We start from the raw sequence: 25,172 nt of genomic DNA on the forward strand, positions 1-25,172 counted from the left end.
CAAGTTGCCCAAATTAGGGGTAACAGCTCTGCTAGCGCTTTACCTTCAAGTGTAAAGGACAATAATCAGTACATGCTCCTGTTTGTCAGAATATACTCTGGGATTAAGGTGATTTGCCCTTCACATCAGATGACTTTTCTAATCTTGGACCTTTGCCTTTTTCAACCTTACATATAAAAACAGCAATAGCTCTACTTCATCATACCCATCCCACCAAGATTCTAATAGATATTCAACTCTTTTGACTTTAGGCTTAGACATTATGTTTATTGTTAGGTATTCATAGTTGTTTTATTTAGAGCTAAAAGGGACCTTTGAAGTCATTTATGTCCAAGCTTATTATTTTGCACATGAGGAAACAGGCCCAGAGAAGTTAAGTTACTTGTCCAGTGTCGCACTGGCAAGTAAGTGGCAGAGATAGGATTTGAATCCAGGACCTCCTGCTACAGAATCTGTGCTTTTTCCATTGTGCCACACTGCTTTCTCTACTTGATGCTGGCCTACTCAAAGGAGAGTGAAGATAGGAGGTTTACTCCCATGTAAGAAGATTTGAGAGTTAGAACCAGTTTTGGTATCTCAATATGGTATATAAGTGTTATAATCTTTGTAATGGAAACAATTCTAGATTGGAATTTAGTTTCCAATTCTAGTACTGTTTTCTTGGGTATGTCATGATATGATGAAGAATCATAGGGGAAAACAGAGAAAGTACTTTTTTCCCCTTATTTTTTCTCGAGCAATCAATCAGCAAGTATTTATTAAACACCTCCTATGTATTAAGCACTGTGCTAGGCCTGGGGATGAAAGTAGAAGGAATGAAACAAATTCCTGCTTTTAATGAGCTTACTGTTCTAATGTAGGAGGCAAGAAGTACATGTGAAAATAATTGCAGCATAACTATAAAGTCAATAAAAACAAATATATACAGAGTTCAAGGGTAGGGAACATGCAGCATTAAGGCTACATATGGCCCTCTAGGTCCTTGGGTGCAGCCCTTTGACTGAATCCAAACTTCACAGAACCAATCCCCTTAATAAAAGGATTTGATTTGTAAAACTTGGACTCACTCAAAGCCTGCTCCCAAGGACCTAGAAGGCCGCACCCAAGGACCTAGAAGGTCACACCCAAGGAACTAGAGGGTCACACCAAGGACCTAGAAGGCTACACCCAAGCTCCTAGAAGGCCACATGTGGCCTCAAGGGGGCAGGTTCCCCACCCCTGGGTAGGTAAATCTAAGGTAGTTTGGGAGGGAGGGCACTAGCACTTGGGGGATGGGGAAAGCCTTCATGAAGATGATAGTGCCTGAACTGCAACCTAAAGGAAGAGAGGTATGGAAGGAATACATTCCAGGAATGGGGGATGGCCAGTGCAAAGGCTTGGAGATGGGAGATGGAGCACTGTGAGTGAGGAACACAGTGAAGACCAATTTGGTTGGATGGCAGAGTGCAGGAGGGAGAGTAATGTCTGTTGAGGTTGAAAAGACAGGTTGTGTGAAGCTCTAAAAGCTAAACAAAGGAGTTTATATTTATTCTAGAGTAATAGGAAGTCAGTGGAGTTTATTGAATAGAATGACACAGTCAGATCTGTACTTAAGGAAAATTTCTTTGGCAGCAACTTTTAGGATGGCCTGGAGTGATGAGACACTTGAGTCAGTGGACCCCAATTAGGATTCTGCTGGAACCATCTAGGTAAGGGATAATGAATGAGGGCCTGAATTTCGATGGTAGCTATGTGAGCAGATAGAAGGAAAGAGAGAGTTCCAAGCATAGAGGACAACCAGTGAAAATTTCTAGAGCCTAGAGATGGAGTGTCTTACACAAACATCAGCAAAGAGGCCAGTGTCATTTGATTACACTCTGTAGAAGAGGGAGGAAGAAGACTGGAAAGGTGGAAGGGGCCAAATTATGGAGAGCTTTAAAAGCCAAACAGCATTTTATATTTGATCCTGGAGGGAACAGGAAGCCAATGGAATTTACCGAATGAAGGGTGGGGAGTGACATGGTCAGACTTCTGCTTTAGGAAGATTAATTTGACAGCTGAATGGCAGATTGGCTGGAGTGGGGACAGACTTTGAAGCAGGGAGATCAAGCCAGCAGTCTGTTGCAATAGTCCAGATGTGAGGTGATGAATACTTGTCCATGGTGGTGGCAGTATCAAAGGATAGAAGGCAGCATATGAGATATTACAGAGGTAAAAATGACAAGGGAATGGAAACTTACTGTAAAGATAATGAGTCCAGTTTTAGACATGTTAAGTTTAAAATGTCTCTGGTACATCCAGTTCAAGAGGCAGTTGGTGATATGAGACTGAAGCTTGGGAGAGAGACTGAAGGTAGATATATAGATTGAGAGTAATATGCATAGAGATCAGAGTTTAATTACAGGAGCAGATGAGATTACCAAAAAAGTATAGTGGGAGAAGAAAAGACAGCTCAGCATAGAACTTTGGGAAACACTTGCAGTTTAGGAGTGTGACCATGATGAGCCAAAGGGAAAACATACTGTGTTAATATACAGAGCATCCCTCATATATAAAAAGAAAAACAATTCATTTCTTAGTCCCATGGTCTTACTGGCATTGGTCCACTCCCTCCATGAGTACAGATCAAAACCTTATCCTGTGTTGATTTCTGTACCCATACCGTTCCATAGAGGATCCATCAAAGGTGATGTGTATTTTCCTCCAGCTCTCCTAGTACTTCTTGGATACCAGTAGAGCACTTCATCCATGCATGCATGCATTCATTCATTCATCAATTCATTCCTTTATTTGCCCATACCACAAGCATTTAAGTGTCTGCTATGTGTCAGGCACTGTACTATGTGCTAGGATTATAAAGATAAAAATAAAAGTCTTTGCCTTCAAGGTGCATACATTCTTTCCAGGGGAAACAACATGTATACAACATGTATCCATCCATTATTGCTCACTCTTGTTACATGACTAGCTTACTTTTCTGCCTTTTATATGTGTTTCAACAATCAGGCTAGCAGCTTCTATGGGGGTATAAGATCCACCCACAGCCAGCACCCAGAAAGCTGCCAACAGCACAGGTTCTTTTGATCTGCTTAACTAAGGAAAGCAAGGTTAAAGAGGTTGACAAGCTTACTTTAATTCAGCATACAAATATCATTCACTTAGTTCGGAGAAGAGACCAGCACACTGAACTTCAGAGCAAATTACAAACAAATTACAAACATCAACAGACAGACCAAATACAGATTCGTAGTTACCAACATCTAGGTTCAGCCTGGGAGCTCAGAACAAGTGCTGCCACCACTGCTGTGGGTAAGAGCTCCCAAGAAGAGACAGCCAACCCCTGGTTTTATATCTTTTTCAGAGTCGGGGGTGAGTCATACATGTGACGCATCCACGTGACCTAGAATCGTCACAAAGAGGCGACTTAAACCCCCGTGGTCCCAGACATGTAAACTAGGCCCTCCCTGGAGTTAGCCCCACCTTGGGCCTCACTTTAGTTGCCAATCCACACCCAGTAAGGTTTTACACCTAGTAGGGGTTTGGGCCTGGGACTTAGCACCTAGTAAGGCTCAGTGAAATACACTGAATTACTCAAAGGGAACAAAAGCCAAACTATTCAAGGGCACTTGGTTGAACTAAGTGCTAAGGAGCCCGTTTTGCTTACCAACACAATATGTTACTTCTTTCATGTAGGAATTGATATTTATGTTACCATAAAAATATAAACCATAGAAATAGCAGAAGAAAATAGACTTTCTATGGAGGTAGTAGAGAGAAAATTGTATCCTCTTAGAGTCAGGGAGCCTGTGTTCTAGCTCTACCTTTATGTAACTGTGACCTTGAGCAAGCCATTTATCTTCTGTAGTCTTTTGTCCTCATTTGTAAAATGAAGAGGTTAAACTCAGTGATCTCTAAGTTTGGATGTTTTGTGATATCAGTCAATAAACATTTATTAACTGCCCGCTATGTGTCAGGCGCTGTACTAAGTACTGCAGGTACAAAAAGAGGCAAAAGACAATCCCTGCCCTCAAGAAGCTTACAATCTAATGGGGGAGACAACACGCAAACAAATATATGCAAAGCAAGCCATCTACAGGATAAATAGGAAATAATTAACAGAGAAAAGTCCCTAGAATTAAGAGAAGGTTGGGAAAGGCTTCTTGTAGAGGATGGAATCTCAAAGGAATCCAAGGAGGTCAGTAGACAGAGGGGAGAAGAAAGAGCATCCAGGCATGGGGGACAGCCAGAGAAAATTCCCCAAGCCAAGAGATGAAGTGTCTTGTTTGTGGAACGGCCAGGAGGATAGTGGCACTGGTACAAAGTAACACTGTCACTATATGTGGTAAGGAGTAAGGTGTGGGAAAGGTAGGAAGGGGCTAGGTTATGAAGCACTTTGAATGCTACATAGAACATTTTATATTTGATCCTGGGGGCCATAAAGAGCCACGAGAATTTATTGAGTAAGAGGGTAATATGATTGGACTTGCATTCTAGGAAAATGACTTTGGTAGCCAAATGGAGGATGATTCTAGTGAGAAGAGACTTGTTTCAGGCAAACCCACCACCAGACCATTGCAGTAGTCCAGGGTAGTGGCAAGTGCTAGAAGAAAGACGGGAACATATTCAAGAGATGTTGCAAAGGTAAAATCAACAGGCCTTGCCAACAGCTTGGATATGACAGGTGAGAGATAGTGAGCAGTTCAGGATGTCTCCTAGGTTGTGAGCCTCAGGAACTGGGAGAATGGTGTTGTTCTCTACAGTAATAGGGAAGATAGTGGGGAGGGGTAAAGTTGAAAAGGAAAAATAATGAGTTCAGTTAGTTTAACACGTCTACTGACCATCCATTTCAAGATCTTTGAAAGGGGAGATAATTAGAGAGGTGGGGGCAGGATATGTATGTAGATTGAGAATCATCAGCATAGGTAAGTCCATGGGAGCTGATGAGATCATTTCATGAATTACAGTTCTGTCAAAGTGCATTGACAATGTGTCCCAGTTTCTTTGTTTTTAATTTGAAAGTTAGTCTTTTGAAAATGATTGATTAGCATATCACATAATAATCTCACATCTCACAGCTGCACATAATACTGTAGTTGCTTATCCAAAACAGTCCGTTATAATATTGGTCTTGTTAAAAGGCCAAGGAAACAAGATGGAAAAACATTCCGTTAAAGGACATTTCTAGTTCAGCCCACTGAGTAGCTAAAAAAGGTTTGGCATGCTGTCATAAGACAAGAGGTCTGTGTTCACCCCGGAGCTCTGTTTTACCTAGCCTAAATGGGGTCTAGTCACATTTCAGCCACTCTGGAAATAGGCAGCAACCAGAAGAATGAACACCTCAAATATGAGAGCGCTTACTTGGGCAACCAAATTTTTAAAATTTGTGACTCTGTTAGCCCATGATTTGCTAAAGCATGCTATACTAATACATGCCTGTCCCCAGTAATCTATCTTAAAATTGAATGCCATGGATCTCTGGGGGAACTTCCTGCTCCTTGCCCACACCCTCTCATCTTTCTTATGAAATCATAATTAACTTCACTCATTAGAAGTTTATGCTATATAACCTTCCTTAGCCAAGTTTTTGCAGTTTCTTGGCAATCTTTATATTCTACACTTAGGAATTCCCTGTCTCATTTTCCAAACCTTTTCTTCTCATCTCAAACCCCCAGCTATATCTCTTTCCTTTCCCTTCCCTATCTTCCCTACAAATTGAACTAGTACCCTGCTTCAGTGAGGCAAAATGGGATATCATACACACACACACACACGCGCGCGCGCGCACACACACGTATGTGGGGACCAGACCCCCACATGGACTGATCTTTACTCTCTTCCTACATGCCTCAAATACCTCAGTCCATCACTCATTATTTCCTCTTCCGAGGAATCAGAAGGAAAAAAAAAACAACCTCCTTGATTGCATTCTTTAGGACATTGCTCCAGCATTTATACTATCTCTCATAAACAGACAATTCTTGCTTTACATAAATTCACATTATGCAGATTTGACTTTATGCAAAGAATTCTGAAAGAAAATCTGCTTTCTAAAAAAAAACCTACGTTAACTTTACAGTATTGTGCTCTCTCCTCATCCTCCCCCAACCTCCCCCCCCAAAAAAAAAGACTAAAAAAGAAAGCAGAAAAATGGACATGTAGAGAGAAAGCCATGAGAGTATTAGGTGGGGTGGAGGTGGCTCGATGGCTTGAGACCTCTGGTGCAGAGAGAAGAGACTTTTGCCCTGTTCCATCCATCTACCTATCTGCCTGTGGGTCTGTCTTCTGCTCCCAGCTACTGGGTCCACTCCTGCCTGTGTCCATGTTTGGCTTCCACATGTCTGCACCTCGGGTGTTCTTCCTCTTAGTTCTGGTCAGGCTGACACATGACTGGCCCTAAGCCCTGAATGTTCTCCCCTCCTGCTGATCTAGTTTCTTTGTCCCCAGCTCCTACAGGTTCTTGAATTATGTCCTAGCCCCCTTCCTTCCTCCCTTCTTCCTTTCCTTCCCCACAGGTAATATCACATAGTATAAAATAACTTTCTGCTGAATTGCCCATTTATGTAAAGCGAGAACTGTGTGTATCTTCAATCATCCTTTATCTTTAGCCCCTAGTTATCTGCTAGTTTCCCTTGACCTTTCTTGCTTCATCAGCTATGGGCCTATCATATATTTTTGTTCTCCCTTTTCCCACCAAATTTCTTGAAAAAGTATTCCGTACCTATTGCCTCTATTCTCTTTAACCCCTTGAAATCTAGCTTCTATCTTCACTGCTTTACTGAATTTCCTTTCTTAAGGGTCACTGATGACCTTCTGAATGCTAAATACAATGGTCATTTCTCACTTTTCATCTTTCTTGACTTATCAGCAGCAGCCTGTCTCCCTCTCCAATCTGTCCTGTATAATTTTAAGGGTATCGCTCCTCAAAAGCCTTCAGTGATTCCCATAGTGAGTTGAAAAATCTTATTGACACTTCTGACTCCAGCCTACCTTTCTAGCCTTATCTAATGCTACTCTTTTTCATGTGCCCTAGAGATGAAAATAAAGATGAAGGTCTCTAGGCTTTGTGGTTAGTTCTCTATAAAAGCTTTTTGGAAAGAGAAGAGAAGGATAAGAATTGCCCAAATTGAGAAGGCATGGAATGGTTTGAGAGACAGTGTGTTGTAGTAAGGACATTGGATTTGGTATCAGGAAGATCTGGTTTCAAATTCTGCCTCAGAAACTATTTAGCTATATAATTTAGTTCAACTCACTTCACTTCTCAGGGCCTCTGTTTCATCTGCAAAATGAGGGTTAAGAGATTAGATTCATTAGCCCCTAAGGTCCCATCCAACTTTAAATCTATGATCCTATGCTCCAACCAAATTTTTTTCCTCCCCCTTTCCCCATTTCTTCCCTTTTGAAATTCTACCCCATCATTCAACACCTGCATATCACTTCCAAAACATCTGTAATATCCAATGTCCACTATCCACTCACATGGCTATCACTCTAATTCAGGCCCTTATCACCTCCTATTTGCCAAGCCTCAGCCTCGGATCACTCGCACCATTTACCATCTTCTCTCCTACACATGTGTGTTGGCAGAATGGAGGTGCAATTGTTCTGACTGGGTCCACTGCAAATGTATGTTGTATAACCTCAACTGGGCCCCTACTGTTGCACGGCAGCCCTACTATACCTCCCTTGTTAACTCTCCTACTCTCTATAGCAGCTCTTCCAAACCTTTTCATTTTTCCTCAAACCTCTCAAATACTGACCTTCATCCCATCGTCTCAGTTGAGAACCTTTAACTTTTTATTAATTTTTAACATTATTTTAAAATTTTTTGAGTTTCAAATTCTCTTTGTCCCTCCCACACTTCCCCTACCCATTGAGAAGGCAAGCAATAATATCTGTTAGATATGTGAAGTCACCTTGCCTGATATCTTATTGAGACAGATTTGTCATGAGCTCCCTCTTCTTCCCTCTTGATCATCTTCTATCAGTCAGGTGCCTTCTGCCACTATCTCCTCCTTCATCCCTGAATCACATGATGAAGTGGCCTCTCTCCTTACTAACTCTAACTCTTCTACCTGCTTAGTCCATACAATTCCATCCCATCCCCTCCAACAGATTTCTCCCTCTGTGGTCCTTACTGTATGATTTATCTTTAATCTCTCCCTCTCTATTGACTGATTCCCTTCTGCCTACAAACATCCTCAAGTCTCCCCTCCCCTGAAAAACCCTCCCTTGATCCTTTCATGGGGCAGCTAGGTATGACAGTGGATAGAGCCTTGCAGTCAAGAGGACCTAAGTTCAAATCCAGCCTGCACAAGTCACTTAACCCTATTTGCCTCAGTTCCTCATCTATAAAATAAACTAGAGAAGGAAATGACAAACCACTCCAGTATCCTTGCCAAGAAAATCCCAAATGGGATCACAAAGAGTCGGACACTACTGAACAACAATTGAACCTTCCATCCCTGCTAACTATTATTCAGTATCTCTTCTGCTCATTGTAGTTAAAACGCCATCTACAGTAGTGCCTCCATTTTTTTCCTGTCACTCTCTTCTTAACCGTTTATCCATGACCTTAACCCTTTAAGGTCGGTTTGCAACTTTGCCATTACACTAAAACTGCTCCCTTCAAAGTTACCATTGATCTCTTAGTTGCCAGGGGCCTTTTGTGAGTTCTCATTCTCCTTGACCCTCTGCAGCCTTTCACACTATTGATCGCCCTCTCCTCCTTCATACTCTGTTCTTCCTGAGTTTTCTGGGACCCCATTCTCACCTAGTTCGCCTCCTACATATCTGAACACTACTTCTTAGTGTCCTTTGCTGGATTCTCATCCAGATCATGACCTCTAACTGAAAGTGTTCCTCAGTGTTCTGTCTTCTCTTTTCCCTTTATACTTGGATATGTCTTCTCCATGCTGGCGATTCTCAAATCTACCTATCCTGCCCCAGCCTCTCTGCTGACTTCCAATCTTGCATCTCCAGTTGCCTTTCAGACATCTCAAACTGGACATCCAGTAGATATCTTAAACATGTCCAAATTGAACCCATTATCATTCCCCCTAATCCTCTTCCCCCATCTCCCAACACTTTCTCTGTTACTGTTGAGGGCAATACCATCCTCCCAGTCCCTTAGGCTTGCAATCTAGGAGTCATCCTAGTTTCCTCACTTTCTCTCACTCCCCATATGCAAGCTGTTGCCAAGGCTTGTTGATTTCACCATTGCAACATCTCTCCAATATGCCTTCTTCTGTCTTCTGACATTGCCACTCTAGTGCTGGCTTTCATCACCTCATGCCTGGACTATTGCAAAGAGCCTGTGGATGATCTGCCTGCCTCAAGATTCACCCTAATCCATTCAGCCACCAAAAGGCATTTCCTAAAACACAAGACTGAAAATGTCAAATCCTCCTTCTACCCCATCCCCCACTCAATAAATTCTACTGGCTCTCTATCACTTTTAGGACCAAATACAGAATGCTGTATTTGGCATTCAAAGTCCTTCATTACCTAGCCCCCTCCTACCTTTCCAGTTTTCCTACACCTTACCCCATGATACATATTCTTCAGTCTAATGATACTGGCCTCTTGGCCGTTCATGAACAAGGCCCTTCATCTCTCAGCTCTGAACATTTTCTCATGCTGTTCCCCAGGCCTGGAATACTCTCTCTCCTCAACTCTGCCTGGTGATTTCCCTGGCTTCCTTTACATCCCAACTAAAATCCTATCTTTACAGGAAACTTTTCCAAATCTCTCTTAAATTCTAGTGCTTCCTTCTGTTACTTATTTCCTACTTATTCTCTATATAGCTTGCTCTGTGTGTGTGTGTGTGTGTGTGTGTGTGTGTGTGTGTTTTTGCATTTGCCTATTGTCTCCCACGTTAGGTTGTGAGCTTCTTGAAGTTAGAGACTGCCTTTTGTCTCTTTTTGTATCCCCAGTGCTTAGCACAGTATGTACATAGTGGTTGCTTAATAAATATTGATTGATTGGTTGATTTGGACCTCTGAAACAGCCCCCAGATTAAACTCCTGGCTTCTAGTCCATTTCCTTCCCAAACCTTTCTCCACACTGATCACAAATGCTGCATTTTCTGTGTAGCCTTCTCTTTTGGATCTTATTCCTCTTTTTCCCTTAAACCCTTCCCTCAAACACACCTACTTTTTTCTTTCCAGTTGTCACATTACTTTGTACCTCTATGAATATTCATGTAGAATTCTACTTTTGGGAGGGAGCATGTACATATATCATATGTATGTATGTATGTATACATACACATATGCATATACATCTTCCTTCCTAACCTGTTCCAAAAAAAACCCCACTTTACCATCGTGTACAACTGAACTAAGCTCACAAGGGCAAGTATTATTAGTCATTTTTATATCCCTTTTAGTTCCCTAAATGTAAGAGGAACTCATATAGTCACAGAAATTCAATTGAATTTTCATATGGAAATCATATCATTGAATTAAGTAATTAGGACTTTTAGTGCTTCTAGGTATAAGGATTAAAATAAACAAAACTTTCTTTCTCTTTCCCCAGCGCATTTATTATCTTTCCTTGGAATTCTACATGGGCCGGACTTTACAGAATACAATGGTGAATCTGGGTCTCCAGAATGCTTGTGATGAAGCTATTTATCAGGTATGTTATTTTTGAAGCAGTTGTCCTCAGTAGCATATGTCTAAGTACTTCTGGAAATGTGGAAATATCCAAACCAAATATTGTGCTGATCATTAAAAAGAGGAAGAATGAAGGCAGAATGAGGCACAGACATAGGATTCTTTTTCCTATGGTAGAAGGGTGGATTTGGGTGGCCAAGATAGTGGGTTGGATTGGCCTAGGAAACTGCTGAATTGAGAAAGACTTAGGTTTATAGACTTCTGAAAGGGTTCTGATATTTAAACTCAGACATTGGCAGTTAACTGGATCTCTAGGCAGAGTTTTTAAGTAGAGAAAGTTTCTGTCATCCTCTCTCTTTTTTTATAAAGTATTTACATCTTGTATATCTTTTATATTTATGTCTTATTTTTACACGCATTTTCTACTATATAAGGAATAAAAAAAAGAAAAAAATTCCTCAAAATTAACCAATGTATCAAAACAGTCTTATGTTTTGTGCAATATTCCATACCCCATCCTCTACCAAAGAAGAGTTATGAGGGCACTGTCTCTGTTCAGACCCCCTTTTCTACCTCTTTTATCTCCTGCTCCATAGATATCAAGGATGGCAGCAATGACAATATATTCTAATGTAAGACACAGTGAATATGGTTAATATAGATATGCTTTCCTGACTTTTGACGGTCTTTAGTCTTAGACCCCACTCAGACATTTTGCCAAAATGTTTGTTCCCTCTTCCCAGCCTATATGAAACCTATTCTTTTTCTTATAATTAATTAATTTATTTTTAGTTTTCAACATTCACTTCCATAAAATTTTGAGTTTTAAATTTTCTCCCCCTCCCTCTCTTCCTCCTTCCCCAAGATGGCTTGCCATCTGATAAAAGCTCTCCTTATACATTCATATTAAGTACATTTTCACATTAGTAACAATGCAAAGAATTAGAACTAATGGGAGGAACCACGAGAAAGATGAAACAAAACAAAACAAAACAACAAAAGAAAAGGAGGTCAAATAGTATGCTTCCATCTGCATTCAGACTCCAAAGTTCTTTCTCTGGATGTGTCCAGCATTTTCCATCATGAGTCTTTTGGGGTTGTCTTAGATCCTTTCATTGCTGAGAAGAGCCAAGGCCATCAAAGTCAGTCGTTGCACAGTGTGGCTGTTACTGTGTACAATGTTCTGGTTCTGCCCACATCACTCAGCATCAGTTCATATAATAAGTCTTTCCAGGTTTTTCTGAAGTCTGTCTGCTCATCATGTCTTATAGCACAATAATATTTCATTACATTCATATACCACAACTTGTTCAGCCATTCCTCAATTGATGGGCATCCCCTCAGTTTCCAATTCTTTGCCACTACAAAAAGACCTGCTGTAAATATTTTTGTACATGTGGGTCCTTTTCCTATTTTTATGATACGAAATCTATTCTTGAAGGACTGGAAGGTGCAAATTAGGGATAACTCTCTTAGGGAACATTTAAATTTCAAAATCATATATTGTAAAACCCAGTTGAGTTTTTTCTTTAAGATTCCAATTGTTTCCTACTTGGTAAAATCTCCAGAGGAGATATTGGGGGGGGTAATCTGTGTGTGTATATATGGGGGAGAGGAGTCTTTCTGTTCCCTATCTTTTTATAATACTAATAAATTCATAAAATGCTTAATAAAGCTCTTTCTTCATTGCAGTTCATTGAATTTGCTAGTATAGTATCCCATTTTACAGATAAGAAAGCTGAAATTAAGTGATTAATCTATGATTATAAAACTTTTGGAACCCAGGACTTTACTAATTCAAGTCCATTGCGTCATCTGCCATAATTCTTCCCAAGTGTGAAAAACCTACAGATTTCCCCCCACCTCTCCACAGCTGTACTGCATCCCGCTTCTCCATCTTCCCCCTTCCTGGCCTCATGTTTACAATGGAGTTAAAGACAGCTCCCAGTGAGGGTTTTCAGAGAAGCATAGACTATGCTGGGGAAAAGGGTAGAAGCCCTATTTCAGAGTCTCGGGAGGATACTTTTCTCTAATTCAAAACTGGTAAGGAGTGTTTGACCCAGCATATTACCTTTTCTTGTTTATTAGATATCCTGGAGTCAGAGTATGTTAGATGTAGAGCTGGAAGGGATTGTAGAAATCATCTGATTCTGGCCTCTTTGTAGATGAAGAAACAAAGTTCCACAGAGACCAAATGATTCCCCAAGGCTGAACAGTAATAAGCCGGATAGTGAACCTCTGACCCTAAATTGGAGGTACTTTCCACTGGATTGAGATTGCCTTTCTATTTTATGGAGACAAGGTTAGCAAATTATTGTGCAGAGTATTTTCTTTCTTTGGCTTGCTGATTGAAGGGAAATGTCCAAATCTTTCTCCTAAACTCTTCTCCCCTCTCCACCCTCCCATTACACCTTCCCTGTTACCATAGAGAACAACCTTATCCTCCCACTCCTAAGGCTCAAAACTTAGGAATCATCCTAGCTATTTCTCCCCCATATCCAAGCTGTTGCAGGTCCTCATCACGTCATTACTGGAATATTGCAAATAGCCTGCTGGTGAGTGTGCCTGCCTCAAGTCTTTCTCCACTCCAATCCAAGCTCCCAAGTGGTTTTCCTAAAATGCAAGTCTGATCATGTCACCCCCTATTCATTAAATTCCAGTGACTGCTTCTGCTTGCTTCCAGGAGTAAATGCAGAATGGTCTGTTTATCTTTCCAAGCCCTTCTTAACCTAGTCCCCTCCTACCTTCCCATTCTTCTTATACCTTACTCTCTGACATACTACTCAATATAGTGATGCTGGCCTCCTGGTTGTTCCACAAACAAAACACTCCATTTCTTGACCCTGGGCATTTTCTCTGGCTATCTCCCATATATGGAATGCTCTCCTTCCTCCACTCAACCACTGGCCTCCTGTAAATCCCAACTAAAATCTTACCTTCCGCAGGAAGCCTTCCCCAGCTCCTCTTATTTCAGTGCCTTCCCTCTGTTAATTATTATCTATTTATCCTGTATATGTCTTGCTTTGTATATGTTTACATGTTATCTTCTCCTTGAGAGGAACTGTCTTTTGTCTCTTTTCATGTCCCCAGAACTTAGCACTACACCTAACATATAGTAGGTGCTTAATAAATGTTTATTGAATTAGATCAAATTGGTGTGGGTAGAAAGAGCCCTGGAGCCCATCTTTGCCACTTAACAAGGTTTGTAACCTTCAGCATATTGCTTCACTTCTCTGTATCTTGTTCCTTAATTAGTAAAAATGGGTGTAATCATTCTTGCATTTTGTTTTGTGTTGTTGCAAGGATCAAATGAGATAACATATGTGAGTGCTTTATAAGAAACCGTAAGACCTTATATAAAATTTTTTATTATTAATGTCAGTGAACATCAGCCACAGATGTGCTTTGAGACTTGCCTAGGTCCTATGATTTGATCTTGCTTTAATACATTCTTGCTTACAGTCTGTATTTTCATTGTTCTATTTTTAAGATTTAGCTCAAATTTTTTCATATTTTGGGCCTATACTAATTTACTTACCTGGAGTGTTGATTATTTCAAACTGCTTCATAAATGCTATTTCCAGATAACTTTATATGAAAAATGTCAAGCAGATTAACACTACCTTTATTTTCACTTTGGAAAAACTGCCAATAATTCACAGGATTTTTTCTGTTTAAAGCAATCTCGTTAGCTTCCTGAATGATATTAGACTTTGATCATATCTTGCCTTAAAATATATTGTCATTGCTGCCATAACATAGCAATCTATTAGCAGAAAAAAAATTATTTTTATCTACTATGTAGTTGTTAGGAAAACAAGTAATTTAATATCCAATTCTCCTATCTCCCTAAAGATTTTTTTCTCTCCCAAAGTGTTACTTTACTTTGTCTTGTACTTCTTAAACATAGCACTAGCATTTCTATTTTAGAAATTTTATCCTTCTTCATTTTAGATTTGCTGTCATACATAGTAGGTACAAATTCCCAAAGTTTGATTATGTATGTTATAAAATATCATCATAGTCTTTCATTTCAGTGATAGGCATATTTAATTCAAGAAATTTTTAATTAATTAATTTATTTTTAGTTTCCAGCATTCAGTTCAATTTGAGTTCCAAATTTTCTCTCTCCCTCTCCCCCCCCCAAGATGGCATGCAATCTGATATAGGCTGTACATATACATTCACATTAAACATATTTTCATATTAGTCATGTTGCAAAGAAGAATTATAATCAATGGAATGAACCACGAGAAAGAAGAAACAAAACAAAAAAGAGAGAGCAAATAGTTTGCTTCAATCTGCATGCAGACTCCATAATTCTTTCTCTGGATGTGGATAGCATTTTCCATCATGAGTCTTTTAGAGTTGTCTTAGAACCTTACATTGCTGAGAAGAGCCAAGTCTGTCAAAGTTAGTCATTGCGCAATGTGTCTGTAACTGTGTACAATGTTCTCCTGGTTCTGCCCCCTCACTCAGCATCAGTTCATATAATAAGTCTTTCCAAGTTTTTCTGAAGTCTGTCTGCTCATCATATCTTATAGCACAGTGGTATTCCATTACATTCATATACCACAGCTTGTTCAGCCATCCCCCAGTTGATGGGTATGCCCTCAATTTCCAATTCTTTGCCACAAAAAGAGCTGCCACAAATATTTTTGTACATGTAAGTCCTTTTCCCATTTGTGTGATCTCTTTGGGATACAGTCCTAGAAGTGGTATTGCTGGGTCAAAGGGAAGAAATTTTTTTAAAATAAATTTTCTTGCTGACTTTTGTTTTTATGGCAATCATCTCCAAACATATTGCCCTGCTTTCCTCACCAATTGAACTCTTCCTTGTTACAAAGAAAGACAAGTAGTCAGGCAGTTGACAACAGATGCAGCATTCTTCCCTCAGTCTCCTGCCTTTCCTGTTATTTGTACCCTAAGAAAAGTATTATTAGTTTTTCTGTTCATCAGAATTCTTTCCTTTTAGTGATCTTTTCCCAACTCTACAAACATTTTTAAAGCACATGTTATGTCCTAAATACTTTGTTAGGGGCTGGAAATACTAGTACATACAACCCCTGCCTTCACAGAGTGTTTGAGATTAGTTAGGAGGGATATTATTCTCTTCCTGAGCCACTTAACTTATTTTTACTTCCTATTTCTTGGTCTTTGACTTTGGTAGAATCCCTGTAAATTTTAAGATTAAAAGACCTGATAACTGGGTCATAGGAGTTAGTACGTAGCATTTCAAGAAGTTAAAGATACTTAAGGTTATATTAAATTCTACAAGCATTTACAAAGAGTGCTTTATAGACAGAAACTATGTGGTGCTGGAGGTGCAAATACGAGAATGAAAAACTTTGCATTGAATTGAGCGATTAAAAAAATGTATGTACAATGTGGCTAATGTGAAAATATGTTTAATAGAATATATCTGTAGAGCCTATATCAGATTGCAGGCCATCTTGGGGAAGGAAGGGGGAGGGAGGGGAAGAAAATTTAAAACTTATGGAAGTGAATGTTGAAAACTAAAAATAAATCAAGTTATTAAAAAAAAGTATATAGATAATTTAGGAGAAAGAGACCACTAAAACCTAGAGCATCATGGGAAGTTTTTAGTTGGTATCTGGGCTGAGCCCCAAAGGGTTCTAACAGGTAGAGGTGAAGAAGAAAATTATTCCAACTGTGGGGGCAGCGTGTCCATTTGTTGTTGTTTGTCCTTCGTTCTTGAAGAGGATCATGAAATCAGGAAGGTGATGCCATGACTTGCAATTGAATTGGATTTAAGTGAGGGAAGTCTGTGCAAAGGCATCAGCCTCACTTTCTTCTCCAGAGTCGTCTGAGTTCAGTGGCAAGATGTGGATCCGGACGATTAGGGATGGCCCCCAGCCTGTATGGTTGCCTGAGATTGAATGCTAAATTTGGGGAGCAGTATGTGGACCACTTTGGCAAGAGTGTAGAGTTTGAGAAGGAGAATAATGTGAATTCTGGAAAGATATTTTGTCTTCTGGGGAGAAGGATAAATTGTAGACTGGAGGGACTGGAACTATGAATACCAATTAAGAGGTTATGGAAAGAATGGAAGCATTAATACCAAATAGAGGGCTATCACTTTAGCCCTAGTAAGAGGTGATGAGGGCCTGAATCAGAGATATGCTAAGGAGACTTGACAACTGATTAAACATAAAGGCCTTGTAAAAGGAGAAAGTGGTGCATTATTACTGTAGTGAAATGGAAAGTATTGTAGGTTTAATAGTAATAATTTACATTTAACAAAGTATGTTAAACGTGTTTACTTGCACCCTTATTTTTATCTTCCCAACTATCCTTTAAGGTAGGTGCTATTATCATTCTCATTTTACAGATGAGAAACAGACTCATGGAGGTTCTATCTTGTCTTTGGTCACAAAACTCCTAAATCTCTGAGGTGAGGTTTGAATCAGGTCTTTCTGCCTTTTCGTGTCTCTGTCCACTATGCTGTTCTACATTTATTGAGAATAAGATTGAAAGTGAGGTACTGGGAAATCTTTGGAGGTGACTTGTTTTTGAGGTTTGTCAGCATGTTGTGGAATTTAAAAATTAGGACATGCATTCATTTGTGACTTGCGCTTTTGCAAGACAGTTTTCACTGTTTTGATTCCTACCCTGCCTTTTTCAAGATCTTTTTTTTTCTTTTAAATAAGTTAAATGGCTGCCTTTTGTTTTTACATCACTGCTCTTTCCAGCCAAACCAGCCTACTTGTTATTCCTCATACAAAACAGTCCATCTCCTGACTCCCACCTTTGCACAATCCCCTTTGCCTGGAATGTGCTAGAGGGAAGCTGAACTTGAGTAATTGTAATAATCAATCTTAGTCCCAAAGAATAGACAATGTGAAGACAAAAGACTTGTTGGACTGAAAAAAATAAATACTAAGTCTCTAAACCATGACCAGCCATAACCTTGAGCATAACCTTGCAATTTGGGACTTGGTTGCTTTATCTTTAGGATGGGCAAGATGCAGTACCTGACCATATGAGACAGTAAAGGTAAAAGTGCTTGGAGCTTATTTTTTTTTTAACAAAATTATAATACCATTGCAGTATGAGCTAGCATTGTTCATTTGAAGACAAGAAACTAGAGAATCTGTCAAACCAGCCTCGTTTTAAAATAATGTTTTGTCTATTATAAGTGACTTAACCTGCTAGCTATTTTTTTTTTTATTAATGCAGGTCTGATTTGAATGCCCATGGTGTTTGGAAATGTCTATGGAAACTTTACAGTGACTGTTTTTGAAATTAAGATGGTTTATAAAAGAAGTCAAAACCTAAGAAAGGATAAACTGACCCTTCTGGTCTAAATTAACTGGGATTAATTATCTTCTTTTCCTTTATTGGTTATATATTAAATTCAACTTTCTCTTATTTTTAGTTGGGATTAGACTTGGAAGAACTTGAGGAAATAGAAGAAGATGCAGGTCTTGGTAACGGAGGACTGGGGAGACTGGCAGGTAATTATAAGTTTTTGTGGAGTTTTTTTGTCAGTGTTATATATGAACCCCTTAATTTTGCTGGTTGTAACATATAGTAGTATTTATTGATTGATTTAATTTATTACTTCAAAGGTCCACGATTTCATACTGAGTACTTCCTCCACTAACATAGATTGCAACTTTTTAACACCTTAATAGACAGTCTCTGTCTGAAAAACTTATTTGCTAGCCTTGTGGTTATAGTTCTGTCCAAACTTAGGCTCGTTCTCAGACTAGAGACAAAAATCTTTTGTCAAGCCCCCATGTGAAGCCTGTCTGGTTTGACTGGGCTTGCCAGTCCTTATACTCTATTGGCTTAGCATTCAAGAACCCAGTGTCACCCCATGCTATAATGAAATATCAGAAGAGTACTCTAATGGAGGGGCATAGTGCTTCTGAGTCTAAAATCATGATTAATCCATGTATACTTAACTAGTTTTACATAGAGAACATCTTTATTTTCTATATCCTACTATATCCTTCAGTGGTTGACAGTATTATAAATTAGTTATACAAAAAACCGGTTGAGAGAGATTGAGCACAAACCCAAATCCACTCATTTAAAAAAATTAATATGTGTTAAGGGTGTCACTAGTTTCATCTTTATATATGAAAGCTAATCCTTCAGTCACGTGATGGCAAGTGGTGGTTCTTCTCAAAATCCTAGTCTCTGTTAAATATCACACTGTACCCATGTAGTAATTGCTGGCAAAATTTAGAAAGAGGCTTAGAGTGTTGATCTTTGACCCTCAAACTTAAAGCTGAGGAGTAACTTAGTGGAAACCTGTATTTATCTAAGTACTTTTTGAGAATACAAAGCTCTGGCCAAAAGCTGTGGGAACTGGACTTCTGGGCATGCATAACTCATGATCACCCTTAGCATCAGAAATAGGGACTTTGTATATTTATTAAGCCACATTCAGCTCTCCCCATTGTTCCTCTCAGCATCCTTCCCATTTGTCTCTCCATTAGTAGTCTTGGATATCCTACCTTATTTGCTATTTGCTCTCATTTTATAGCCATTAACATGTTAACTTAGCCTGGAAATTCAGAGACGTTTAGGGGAGAAGAGATGATCAGGGTCCTCTGTTAACTTGCCTTACCATTTAGACATAAATGCTTTCTAAATAGGCTATTTGTGGCAAATCAGTAGTCACACCAATGAAATGAAAAATAGCCCACACATAAAACTTAAATTTTAGGAGCCATGTTTATGGACGGATAGTTGGAGACACAAACAAATAGAATGTAGATGGTAAGGCTAAGCACATGGTAGCTTGTTTTCTCCATGTTTCTTCTCTTATTTGAGAAGTGTTCTTATCTGGAATGTGGAATTGCCAAGCACTGCATCAGCTGGTGACCCAGGCCCTATGGAGCACAATGTATGGGCCCAATTCCAAGGATGACAGTAGCTAAATAGCTTTGTAGCTTTCATTTTATATGCGGAAAAAGCCCTGTCTGTCAGGCTGATGCTGTTTCATCAGTTTCCTTTACTTCTCAAGGATTCTTGGGCAGCGATTGATGGGGAGACAAGGTTTTATATGTTTGGCTCTTTTACAGTTACGTTTGGCTGAATAGGCAAAAGAGGATGAAAAGGGAGTAGCATCTAACATACTCGTTGACTAATCACACCAATTTATTATTCAGTGTATGAAGGCGAGGGCCTACTTTTATGGCTTCGGGCTGGGGTCTTTTTATCTGTACATTTATAGTCAGGAATAGGATGAAAAAAACAGTAAAAAGCAGAAATTCCATTAAGTTGGTTCATGGCATAAATTTCTTAATGTCCAGACTTTAAAGTGTACATATAAGTGCTGTAAACAGGTTCATGTTTATTCAGCACCTTTGTAAGTATTTCACATGTAGGATTTTCTTACATCTATGAAATTGATCAGAAAGCAAGTATAAGGACCTTTACCACAATACCCCTTGCTCCTGTCTTTGAGCAAACGTTAATTCTACACAGATATTGTTTATCCATGGGTTCACTTCTAGGTCTTGTTAACTTTATCTTTTACTAGTACTTATAATTTTTCCTCATTATCATCCTTTTACTTCTTTTCTGATCCAACCTAATTCCAAGCTAAAAAGTCATTAATCCTCTGCAGTTCCATTTAGCCTCTTTGTGCCCTTAGACTTGTTCTTGACTCCCATACCATTCACGTCTATTCGCACCATCTTTTACCTAGTTTAACCATTGGTTACCATACATAAGCATATGGTAACCATGGCTACCATACCATAACCAAGTTGCTAACAGTAACTTGTACTAGTTCTACATGTTAGCCTAGCACCTCTGGGTTCAAATACTTAAAGCACTTGGCACAATGCCTGGCACATAGTTAGGCAAATGTTTATTGAATGAATAAATTGAATAAATTGTCTTGGGGTACCATGGCTTTCCTTCTAAAGGTACCACTTCCTTTCAGTACTGTTTTCCTTTGAGATAACCGGCTCAGAGTTTTTCTCATCTTTTAAAATTTAAAACAGCTTTTTATGGTAATAGCTTAAGAAAATAGCTGCAATAGATTGCAGCTATAATGTGATATGATTTCAGTTTTGTACTTTAAGGTTCTTAAGAGTATCTGAAGATGCAAGAATGTATATAGGTTTCCCTTCATAGTGACATATTGTGGATATATTGTTCACATATGAGGAAGGACATATTGTGCTCTTGTGCCACCTTTTGCAAGGGTTCCATCAGCTATCCCCTTCTCTTTAAAGTCTAAAAACTCACTTTCAAGTTGATGTATACTTCAATATTTTAATGGATCTCTGATCTTATTAGTATGTGTTCTTCTTTCAATATACATGATAGCCTTCCCTCACCTTTTCATTATGTGTATCTTTTTCTTTATTCTTTGACTTGTCTAACCCTGAGATTCTGTTATTTACCTACATATCCTCCATAGAGAATCCAACCAACAGACTGGAAGCCTTCCTTTGGTTCTTTTAAAATCTCTTGAATTTGAGCACAACCCTTGAATTTTCCCTCTGTTATCTCTTGCACTATAGAAAGAACCACTAGTTTTTCTGGTAATACATGAGGTTGATGACTTAATCACTTGCAGAATCACCATTGGTAGCAGCTCCACAGCCTGCTTATATCTACTAGGTATAGCCTTGCATTCTCCTTTGGCTCACTTGCAGCTGTACTTCTTTTGAGATTGTGGTATTTTCTATGATTTGCAGCCAAGCAGCATCACTAGGAGTCTATTCAAGTTAAAATGATGGGCTTTTGTGACATTGATCAGTATGAGATTATTGTGTGTAATCCCACTTAATCTCCTCTTCCTAATCAGTTCTGGGTCCGTGTTTATTGTCTGTGGGCAGTACCTAAGATACTACGATTCACTAACAAAGTTGGTCAAGTTGTCTCAGTTGGCAGTGTACCAGTCAGCAGTTTGGGGAAATGGTTGTTCAGCTACTTGAGAATTCACTCAACTGTTCAGCTCACATTTTCTCCATCTCAGTCACAAGCATGTCATGAAAGGCTGTCACATGCCTTCTTGAAATCAAGGTTTTTTGAGTTTTTAGGTAGAAAACCCAGAAATCATAGCATTTAGAATTCGAAGAGGACGATAAACTAAAAATCTTAAGTATGAATGATACCGATGATATTCATCCATTCGGCAAAAAAGACCTTCCCTCCCTCAATCTACAGCAAGAAGTTGATTTGGATTTTGCTTTGCACTGCCAAAAAAAGGCTAAGAGTCATTCAGACTCTGGATCTATTTTTTTCTAAAGCCCCAGATTGTTCATGTTCTTCTTCCACGGCAACAGATGATAGGCTTTGGGACTGAAATGAAATTTAAAGGTCACCTGATCTTATTGGCTTATTTTCATATGACGAAACTGAGGCCTTGGAGAGGTTAAATGAAACAGAAGTGGGATTTGAAGCAAATTCCTTAGATTATAAATCCTGTGCTTTAAGTTTTAAGTACCAAGATAGAGGGGATTCCCAGTTTGGGAGGAACCAGGGGGTAGAGGGTGGTAGGAAGACTAATGCCTAAAGAAGGTAAAATTTAACCTATTCTCATCTATAGGTGCTATCACCAATATTTATTTAGCCTTTGTAGCTCCTGTACAACCTCCCTGGAGTTACAAATATCCCTTACTTGAATAATATCCTCTTAAAGTAAATAGTTTACTTTTATGTGTCTGAACTTTGACATGGAGCCTGATGTAATAATTTAGTTTCTGTAGACATTTGTAAATTGATAATAAATTTTTTGTTTTATATTTTTAGCTTGTTTCCTAGATTCAATGGCTACATTGGGACTGGCAGCCTATGGTTATGGAATTCGTTATGAATTTGGCATTTTTAATCAGAAGATTATCAATGGCTGGCAGGTATGTTGGTAGATGGGAAATTTTTAGTTTATCTCATTCCTTTATTAGTATTTGAGCAAGAAATCATTATTTCCCAACCTGGCTTCTAATGTGTTTCAGCATTTCCCTGGAATGACTACAGGACAATTAAACCAAAAACCAGAAACTAGAATAAAGTAGAATTGATATCACATACCTCAATTACATTTTTTCTATTAGTAACAACATGTTATTGTTACTATTAGAAACTGGTAATGACCACTTTCTTAAACTTTTTTATTGTTCATTCCCAGTTGTAATTAGAATCTGTGTTGAAGACCAGACAGTTTGGTTAGGGATCATGTTATTGATGCCTGACTAGAAGTAGTAGGTGTTGAAGGAGAATAGTGTTTAACAGGGATGCATACCAGCCAAGTGAATAAGGGTGGAGAAGAGTCCAAGAAAACTGTAGCAACTTTGCTGGGATATGAACTTAGATGCCTTTCATACCTAAGTGTGAAATTACTGGACCGCAATGTGATGCATCCTTTTCATATTAACAGGATTCTAATTATCTACCATTGACTGTGAGTAATTTTCCATTATCGTCCTGGGATTTTGTTGTTACCAGTTCTGTGAGTGCACTGTTATTATGAAGTTAAAAGTGCAAGCTTTGGTCATGAACAATTTTTCTTTGTGTAAAGGAAAACTGGTATATCCAAGGATGAAAATTATGATTTTGATTTCATTAACATCCTGTTGTAACTCACTAAGCGGACCTAAAGTTATCCTCTGAAGAAGTTAGAGTCCCCAAATGAATCACTGTTAATTCATGATGAGGTATTTGACCTGTTTTTGGCCTGCACATCAGGTTGTAAGATCCTAGATAAAAAATTTCAAGAAATATTTTATTTTTTAAAATAGTATTTTATTTTTAATACTTATTTAATAAATTTTATTTGATTTATTTTAATAGTATTTTATTTTTTCCAGTTACATGTAAAGATAGTTTTCAACCTTCACTTTTATAAGATTTTGAGTTCCAGATTTTTTTCTCCCTCCCTCCTCCACAAGATGACATGCAATCTAATATAGGCTACACATGTACAAAAGGAATATTTTAAATAGAGCATCACTTTTATCTCACCTGAGCCTAGAAGGGCCTCTTTTAAAGTACTCAGCAACTAGAAATCTGAACTGAAGTTATGTTTAGACTTTTTGCTCCTACAGATCATAATTCAAATTATGGCAATAGTAGGATATTCTTGTTCAGGTTTCCTACCTAATTTTTTAACCAGTTAAGAATAAACAGATTTTGATCTGTTGCTTTTAACAATACTCCTCCTGACCATTTTCTCTTCCCTGTCATTTCCAAGATCATAAAGAGAAACATATCCTTTGGCCAAGTTCCAAATACACAAATATCATTGGGTAGTCTTATTCTTCCACTCCAAAGAGCAAATCTTTGTATTATATTTGAGTATTTCTAATCTTGAATCCACTTAACTGTATAGCAAAAACATTTCTCTGATTATTTTTCTTTTTTTGTCTTTGTTCTGTAAATGGTTTCCTCATTACAGGTTTTCTCGCCACTGACAAATTGCACCTTTAGACCATGGGCTTCTTGAGAACATGGACTGTCTTTTATCTTTCTTTGTATCCCCAGTGCTTAGCACAGTGTTTGGTACATAGTAGGTAAAGATAAGTTGACTGATTCTAACCTCACAGATTGTCTTTGAGAGTAGATATAACTAAAATAGGCATCACCCATGGACTCTTTCTGAACTCAGGTCCCCGATAGCAGCAGAATAATTATCAGTTAAATTCCATCACTAGACTTGTATTCAAAACCTTTATAGCTTCTTAGCATTTATAAATATAACTTTGAAAACTTAGAGTCACCTTCATGTCCAGAGGTGGCATTGAGTAGGATTTTGATTTCTAACTTACTATAAACATACAAATTAATATAATTTTGACACATAACATAAAGATTCACACAGAATAAAAAGCTGGAGCAAAACTTATTATGTTTCAAACAAATTCAGAAAAGGAAGAGAAGCAATCATCTCAGACAAGGCAATAGCAAAAATAAGTATGTTGAGAGATTTAGCAGGAAAATGACATATTTAAGGGAACCTCAGATAGGGAAAAATATTGATAATATGTATACACCAAATGACATAGCATCTCAGTACTTAAAGGACAAGTTAATCAAATTATAGGGAGAAATAAATAGCAAAACTCGGTTGGGGCCATCAGTTTGCCTCTTTCAAAAGTAAGACAAATCTAACAAAAAGATAAATAAGAAGTTAAGGACCTAAATAAAAATTTAGGAAAGTTACATATGATAGATTTCTGGTGATAGCTGATTGGAAATAGAATAGAATAAATGTATTTCTAAACTATATATGACACTTTTGCAAAAAAAAAAATGATTGTGTGCCAAGACATAAGAACTTCATAAATATGCAGAATAGTTAGAAGTATTATACATATGTTTCACTTACAAAGATACAAGAAAATGATGGTCATTAATGGGCATTTGAAGAAAAGATTCAAACCTAAATGTAGACTAAATATTCCTAAAGAATTAGTGGGTCAAAGAACAAATCATAGCAATAGTGGATAATTTCATCAGTGAAAAATGGCAGTAATCTTTCAGCATACCAAAATTTCTGGGATGCAACCAAAGCAGTCCTTAGGGGAGAGGATCTGTAAGAACAGATCAATGAATTGAGCATTAAACTAAAAGAACCCCTAGGAA

At 38.4% G+C, this 25,172-nt stretch overlaps 1 protein-coding gene across 1 annotated transcript in view; it reads left to right on the forward strand.

Annotated features, from left to right (window-relative positions):
• PYGB (glycogen phosphorylase B) overlaps positions 1–25,172 on the forward strand; it is an 86,573-nt gene that overhangs the window by 14,249 nt on the left and 47,152 nt on the right. The window contains exons 2-4 of the mRNA XM_036749070.1: positions 10,516–10,617; positions 17,995–18,073; positions 22,344–22,447. Of these exons, the coding sequence (XP_036604965.1) occupies positions 10,516–10,617; positions 17,995–18,073; positions 22,344–22,447 (285 nt within the window). The remainder of the gene's footprint in view (positions 1–10,515; positions 10,618–17,994; positions 18,074–22,343; positions 22,448–25,172) is intronic.

Source organism: Trichosurus vulpecula, chromosome 3 (assembly GCF_011100635.1).
Source record: "Trichosurus vulpecula isolate mTriVul1 chromosome 3, mTriVul1.pri, whole genome shotgun sequence".
Lineage (NCBI taxonomy): Eukaryota > Metazoa > Chordata > Mammalia > Diprotodontia > Phalangeridae > Trichosurus > Trichosurus vulpecula.